The sequence below is a fragment of the Habropoda laboriosa genome, unplaced genomic scaffold, assembly GCF_001263275.1.
Source record: "Habropoda laboriosa isolate 0110345459 unplaced genomic scaffold, ASM126327v1 scaffold23, whole genome shotgun sequence".
Classification (NCBI taxonomy): domain Eukaryota; kingdom Metazoa; phylum Arthropoda; class Insecta; order Hymenoptera; family Apidae; genus Habropoda; species Habropoda laboriosa.
The window spans coordinates 127586-135629 of record NW_017100140.1 but is presented as its reverse complement, the minus strand read 5'-3'; the positions used below and the strand labels follow the sequence as shown (position 1 = coordinate 135629).

Here is an 8044-nt window from a genome sequence, read left to right as displayed (position 1 = left end):
TAGTATCGAAAAATTTGAGAAAGTGTGAAGATTTTAGGAAAATTTTCGTCTCAACGTCCGCTAAAAAATGATAAGTTTATCTATAAAAAATTGAAAAGAATACGCAACTAACTCCACAAATCGGAGACGTTCAACTGACAGTCGGCCTGAGCGCATTATTCCGCGGTTGGTGCCAAGTGACAATCATTATGCGCGGATTAAGGCCTTTTGGGTTAAAGGCCTTTTTGAACCGTATTATGCGACACAAAAAAAATTTCGATCGGTCCATTAACAACAAAGTAATCTAAGGTGACCACCTAAGAAATTGTAAAGAGACTTAATTCTAAGAGATAAATTGCGTCGATAAAGTGACCGTTCAAATTTTCGTCCGTTTTTGTTGCAGCTTTCAGAGGACATCGGCTACGTCCTTTACTCCGCGCTCGGCAGCTTCTACATCCCGTCGTGCATCATGGTGTTCGTGTACATACGCATCTATTTCGCGGCGAAGGCTCGCGCGCGACGCGGCATCCGGAAGCAGCCGCGTCCTCGAGCGGTGGTACCGCCGGAGTCGCCGGATGTCAGGCAGACCAGCTTCACGCAGAGCACGCCCGCCACGGAGTCGAAGAAACCGCCTGGTTCCGTAATGGAGAACGTCGCCACCATTGAGAATCAACCTGTGCAAATTCCTATCGTCACTTGTGACTTCGCCAGCGACGTCAGCACCTCTGAGGCAGATCCTGGCGGAGGAAACAGTATTCCAATGGAGGAGAAAGATACGCTCAAGGTTCACCATTTAATCTATTCTTCGCATTTTATAATTTCTTCTCAAATATTTTAGTTAACTTCACACAGATTAATTACATTTGGTAATCCTCGGTTTGACAAATTAAAACGAAACTTGGGATTACAATGAGTTTTTCTTACTGATGTCATTATTTTTGTCACATTTCCACCGGAATCTCTGCCACGAGTCTGGCACGTTGTCATAGGCTAAGGGGTTCTTCAATTGCTAGTTTAATATCTCAAATAAAAAAGGGGGATTTCGTACTCGGTGTTTAGTCTGTAGCAATCGTTTAACTTAAAAGGTACGTCCATTATTGAAGAAAGAAAAGGGAAAAGTAAATTTTCTCAAGAAGTCTCGGTTGGAAAGATTTCTCCCCATAAAATATGATCTCTATTCGGGTCCGCCGCACGGTTGGATTGTTTCTGCATGCTTAACAATGTTATTCTGTTCCACGATTCGTGGCGAGTCCGGCCATCTATCACGCTCGAGTTACGAGCACGCATTTCAAATTCTACACGTGCTTTAATGCATACGCTCGAACTCGGAGTCAAACAGGCATTACCCTTTTGTTACGAAGTGAAATACAGGAAGAAAGCTACCCTCCTGGCCAGTTTCAACGTTCGTTCAAACATTTCGTTGCGCTACCACCCGTACATGTCGAACAGGTTTTCTCTTATTTTTCCCCATAAATTTCTCCCTCATCCACTCCGGAAAAGAAACGTCAAACCATTTTCCTCGTCTCGTCTCTCTAAGTGTAGTAGATGTTGCTTCTCGAATACCTCGAAACACGAAAGACACCTGTCTCCGCATCTCGAATGCACTTACCCGATATAACTTCAGTTTCGTGCTCGGCTATCTGAATACATCCTGTTTTTGGGTTCCCGTGCGCCGCATAAAAGTGGAACTGGTAAATCTCCGAAAGCAAGAAATTCGCTATTGGATTTCGGTTTCCCCCGGTACAAATGGAATCGAATAAAGGCGGCACCGTGTCCTATCGCATATCGGGATCGAATCGATCATAATACGCTCTGCCTCTCCTCTATCCCTACGTTTGATCGCCATTCATGAGCTGCGTCCTGTATGCTTCTAATAAAATTCTAGAGCACTCGGACCGCCTTCGCAAATCAAATTTAAATCTCTCGATAATTTTGCGAAACTCCTCTTCAACGAGTAAGAAAATGTGATTAATACCGGGGACAGAGGTTGGAAATTTAGAGATTTCCGACCAAGGCGTTTCCTTTTTGATTTTCTCGTTGTTATTTGACAACTTTTGTCACGTTAATATACACAACTGTGGGCACGACAGGATATTTAGGAACGTTTATACCGAAGCGACAGTTGCCTGAACGAAGAGTGCTCGAGCTAGAGAGATAGAGGTGTGAAAGAAGAGTGTTTGAAACGTGTGCTTGAGAATATCGTGTGAACGAAGAATGGTGGAGGTGACTGAATATTTTCGAAGAAGGTCTGCCTAGAGTGAAAGAAATAGAGAGCCAGAGAAAGAGAGAATGCGAGGGTGCAAGGATAAACGAGAATGAAAGAGGCGCGCGAGGATCAGTAAGATATATAGCGAGTTGTGAGTCGTTAATACTGTGAGTTTAGAAATAAGAACATTACATTACCTTCACATCACCATATTCAGAATATACAGACTTCATTAACCAATCGAGAGCTTCACAAGTTAACCCTTTCACAGTCCAATAAAATTATGAATTACGGTAAAAAGAAATTTATATTACGACAATAATATCTCGTCCCTGTTTAACTTTCTCCCTAAGAGTCCCTCTTACGTTAAACAGTTAAATTTGACGCTTTGCCCGAGTCTCACGCGGGCTAAACTGAGCACTCTCAATCTCCATCAACCCCTAAAAATCCCACGTAACAAAGTAAATAAAATTTGACAATTCTGCATTGACAGGTGACGATTCCAGTGCCCGTGCAGAAGAGCAGCTTGAAAGCGACTCTGTCGGTGAACGGCGACGGTCAATCGAGCGTGCCGTCACGGTGCAGGGCGCCCAGCGTCGGCATAGACGTCGACATGGTCTCCGAATTCGACCCTTCCTCGTCGGACAGCGGCGTGGTATCGAGATGCGCGGTGGTGAAACCTCTGAAACTGCGTCTCTGCCAGCCAATCTTCGGTCGTCGAAACATAGGGAAACTGAGAAGGGAACACGGCGACGGCGGGCGGCCCTCGGGTAAAGACGACTCAGGAATCGATGCGAAATCGTCGAAACCTAGGGACCCGGAGAGAGAGAAGAGGAGACTGGCGAGAAAGAAGGAGAAACGAGCCACTCTGATACTCGGTTTCATCATGGGCAGCTTCATCGCCTGTTGGCTACCGTTCTTCGTCCTCTACATCGCTAAACCACTGTTCCCAGGCGTAGAAATACCCATTCAGGCGTTCGTGATAGCCTTCTGGCTCGGATACATGAACTCCGCCCTAAACCCTTTCATCTACACCGTTTTCAACAAGGACTTCCGCAGAGCGTTTCGAAGAATACTGTTCAAGTGAGTAAAGCATCCCCAAGAGGAATATCTGAGAACGAATTGCTAATGGTACAGCGAGGGAGGATCGATGAGAAGATGCAACAACCAGGATCTTCTGTCGAGGAGAGCTTCTGCTGGCGTTTCGCGATGGAAACTAGGGTGAGTCGTGTTAGAGACATGGGATCAAACGAAGAATGGAAACGTCAGAGATGGGATACACGTAGAATTTAGCCGCGAAGAAAGGGAGAATACTGCAAGGGAAAAAGGGGCGCAGTTCGTCGGAAGAAAGGGTGACAAATTCGAACCAGCTCGTGAATTCTTCGCGAAGAAACGAGGAACCAGCTGCCGCCTCACGGCCGATCGGACGCAACTTCCGACCGGTTGTCGATTCAACGTGACACCATCCAAGACAGATGGGAGGGGTGGTCCCGCGAATTTCCGCGGGACACGCGGCTGCTCTACGTGATCCAAACTAATTGCACACGTCGAACGAAGAGGTACGGGGAAAAACTGCACGGAGAGAGAAAGAGAGAGTGTGTATGTGTGAGTGTGTGCGTGTGTGTGCGAGTCGAAGACGTTTCTCCTGGCGCGAGTTTCGAACTTCGTGACGTGATAAATTCTCTGTGCTCCGTTCTCTGGAAAATTGCGATGTTTTCATCGAGTCTGCCTCGCTGTGATTCCTCCGCGGCGAAAATACCCAACGAAGGAGAGTAACCGCGACCACCACACTTCCTTCTCCGAGTTCCTCCTCGGACAGATGGCGCACGGTCCGATTGTATAAATTAACGAACAAACGAAAGAAAAAAAAAAAAAAACGTCGCGACAATCCAATCACTATCGATGTACGTGAGTGTAGATATGTATAGTGTATGTGTGTATATAATATAACAGTGTGCGTTCTGCTCTCTCGAAAGTTTCCGTTCTACGGCTACGACTCAAGATGGCCGCTGATCAGAAGAGAAGTCCTCGTTGTCTTTGCCGTTGTTCGCCGTGATTTCACCTTGGTATTACGTACCTGGGCTGTTCGATTCGCCAGCCGATGTGGAAGTTTCGCTGAATTTTCCAGCATCCGAGGTATGACATCGGATACGAAGTTTTCCTTCGAGGACGAGGGAGAGAAAGGGGAAAATCTGGGTGAACAGGGGATTGAAAAGGAGGAACGCGAATGGGGTGGGGGGGAGAATCGCGAGTTTTCGAAGAGCTACGAACGAAAACTTTCGGGACGAAGAGTCGCGCGTGTAATGATACCTAAAAACGTCGTATGATATTATATACGCACATCGAGACGCGAGGATGTCGAGATAAGTGGGACGGTTCATGGCGAACGAAGCGATGTTTCCTATTAAATAGGCACACCAACACACAGAAACACAGATTCTAATCGTAGTTCTCGACACACCTTTTTCCAATTCTGCGATTTAAATACGAGGTAAGAATGAGAGGAAACGCGTGACGATGTACTTACACGACACTGGTTATTATTAATAAACGTAGAAGTTTCTCCAGGTTAAAAGAAAATTAAGAAAGAGAGAAAATTCGAGCTGCGGGCGTTGCGTGTGTGTGCGTGGAGCGTAGAAGAGGAGGATAGGGGTGAAAACGACGTTGAATTTCAGTCTGACCTGGTACAAATATTATATTTGATTGGCCTGCAGGCCAGGCGAAACCACGTTTAAAGGTGAACGCGCAGCTTTATTTGTTTACCGGCGGCGCGCGCGAAACCGACACAGAGGACTCGCGCGGTTTCAATTATTACGCGGCATTACGCAATGTTTGCGCGCTGGGGTGCCAGTTCGCGATCGGCCGCTTTATAATTTAACGCCTCGGCAAGGCACTCGGGGAGTGCACCCTCGAAATCGATCAAAACCCGCTCGATACACCGGTACACGTGCATACATATATACACAGACATACACCAGCCACCCCCTTTGATCCACGAGCATCGCTTTTACTTAATCGATTATCATGGCTGGTACACGCGTCACTTTCCGCCAGTCGATCTGCAGGCTGTTTCCCTCATTTCCGTCGATTTCATCCGGTATACGACATTTATTAGCTCGAAAAAATAACTTGCAGACTTTCGTTCCCAAGCTCTTTTCTTTTTCTTCTTTTTTTTTCGTTCGTCGAATTGGCTGTTGAGGTCACGAAGAGTAATAACTTTTAGTGTACATCTAAATCACTGATTTCTGCTGCTGTTGAAGGTGGGGGAACATGACTGAAGGAGTTTTAACCATTTGCGGTTCGAATAATTGTTACTTCACACTTGTTTGGCCATTTTCGAGAAACACCGTGTAGTTTGCCTTTATTTCAATATTTCAGCGTAATATTAGTTGCAAAATATCAAGCTTCAGTGTAATATTAATGCATAAAAAAATGGTTCGTTGTCATTTATAATTTATGATTTATCATTATGTAATGTCTAAAGGCAAAAATTCCTATGACGAATCAAACTCGACCGCAAGGTATTAAAGAAATCCTCTTCAGGTCACTTTGCAGGTCATTCCAAAGTCGTCGACATTTTTTGGATATGAACACAGTTATTTCTCCCGTTTGTTTCATTGTTTTTACATTGTTCCAAGTCATTTCAAAATCACGGTGTCATAGGTCGTTGAACTCGTCTTGACGTTGGCTACAAAATAGCATTACAAAAAGCAGAAATCAATCTACCAAAAAATGTTGACGATCTTGAAATAACCTCGACGATGTACGTCCTCAAACCAAAAAAAGTGGAACACCCTGTACAGTCTCGGGAAGGAATAACGATTTTACTCCACGGTTAAAAAAGCGAAGCCAACGAGGAAATGTAAGAAGATTACCTCATCTTTTTATTGTTGCCCGTGGATCTCGCGAATAAACAAGCAAAGCAGGTGAAACAGTCTACACGCGTGTATCCGAAACGTTCGACGCACATAGCCGGGCTGCATTTCACAGCAGCGGCCCGAAACAAATCAAACAGCGCAAAAAACATTGCTCGTAAATCGAGAACGGACCACCCACCGGAACGAATTTTTGGAAAAACAATTTCCCCGGCACTTTTTCACCGACGCATTCAATCTGGCCCTCTCTATTTCGCAGATTAAAGATCATCCCCGCGGTCAGACCGCGAGGAACTCGAATAAAAAATTACTTCGGCCCCTCTGTATACCGGGCCGCCGGATCGAAATCCGGCTGTTTCTGCCCCGGGGATTAGGGGTTAACAGCCATCGTACGTTTCGCTCGCCTAACACACGCGTGCACCGCAGACGCCTCTAGAGCGGTAGCTTTCGCGTGGCTAACGTTCCTCCGGTTCGAAGGTCAAAAACACGTTTAAAAAACAGAAAACAGCCTTTATTATCGATCAAAAATATCCGCACAAATTCACCACGATTGTTGATAATTAAGCCAATTAATTTCAAGCGTGTTGTTAAAAACAGATATTTTTCTCTTTGTCGATGAAATCACTCGGGAAAATATGAAACTGTCGCGCACCGGTGAATTACGACGACGCTTTTACAAATATTCGCGCGTCATCCGTAGCGTCGCGATTGACGCGGCGACATGCAGAGTGTCAGCGTAATAAATCAAGGAACGTTCGAATTTCCAAGTCAAACGTCACGTTTTTATCCAAACTCCAGCAGCGTAACTAATTTTCAAATGACCCCTCAGCTTCTATATACCGCCCCTTTACGACCGTTCCCTAGATACGTCACGCGTGCACGCACCTATGCGACACGCAACGTGGCACAACGATAAATCAATAAAGCGTGGACACACAAACATATACACACAGATAGGTATACGTGGTACACGCGTGTGTCTGGCTCTCTCCTCGCATTATCTCTGTCTCTCTTCGATCTAGCTCGACGCGTTACACGGTAAACTGGGCCAAAGTGTCGAGGAAGCAGACGAACGAGGCTACGCTTCCTCTGCCATAGAGAACCCAATACTATCCGCCGTTGATAAGATCGCTACATTCGCCAACGGATTATTAGCATAGATCGATGAAACACGTGAGCGTTTTTTCAGGTGGATTTTCTGCTTTGCGACGGGAGGAAAATGTGGAATTTCGGTGGGATCGATCGAAAACAGCGACGAGGGGTTGATGCGCGCTTGATGATTATTTGAACGTGTCGCGATCGACTGCAAACGTTGCGTTTGCACGGTTAACCGTGGAGCGGTTTTGCGCGGAAAACTGGGGATAAAAGCGGGGGCAAGACTTTTTTTCGGCGCGCTCCGTGGAAATTGATATGGAACGCCTCGAGGAGAACGCGACGCGTGTTTGTCGAACGAAACCTTTGTAGAGACTCGCTTCTGGCGTTTAACTGTTGCCTGGGAAATTAAGAGGGAATATCGTGCAGCTAGTTTCTTTTCATATAATATCTGTCGTCTTTGCTGGTTTCTCTCATCTTCGATTTTTTCGCGGAATATTGATCCTTGGACAGCGGATGGAGTGGCTGTCGGGTCAAACGTGACCCAATGCCGAATTCTAATGGTTTAAAAAAATACGAGATAGGTGGAAATCCTTCTTCTTTCTTTACCTTTTTACTGAATTTACACAGAAGAAGTTACAATGTTTATTTTACGTCAATTACTTAATATTGTATTATTATTTATTACTGTTGCTGGGATTCACTTAACGAAGACGATACTTTCTGCATGAATCGTAAAGTTCCACTAAAAAAAAACAAGTGTAATTGAACCTTACAAATGCACTAATAATCTTCTGTAAAAAGTCACAATACAAGTTGATAGAAAATGCAAAATTTTCGTTTCTCTCTGAAAATTTTTTCTATCTTCGATAAAAACAGAGTTACCAAACTC

At 45.1% G+C, this 8044-nt stretch overlaps 1 protein-coding gene across 1 annotated transcript; it reads left to right on the top strand.

Moving 5' to 3' along the window:
* The first annotated feature begins 385 nt into the window (after positions 1 to 385).
* On the top strand, positions 386 to 3272 carry LOC108570469 (alpha-2B adrenergic receptor). The gene is made up of 2 exons (XM_017932338.1): positions 386 to 763; positions 2679 to 3272. Exons 1-2 carry the CDS (start codon positions 449 to 451, stop codon positions 3270 to 3272), a joined length of 909 nt encoding a protein of 302 aa, XP_017787827.1. The 5' UTR covers positions 386 to 448.
* Positions 3273 to 8044: the final 4772 nt, after the last annotated feature.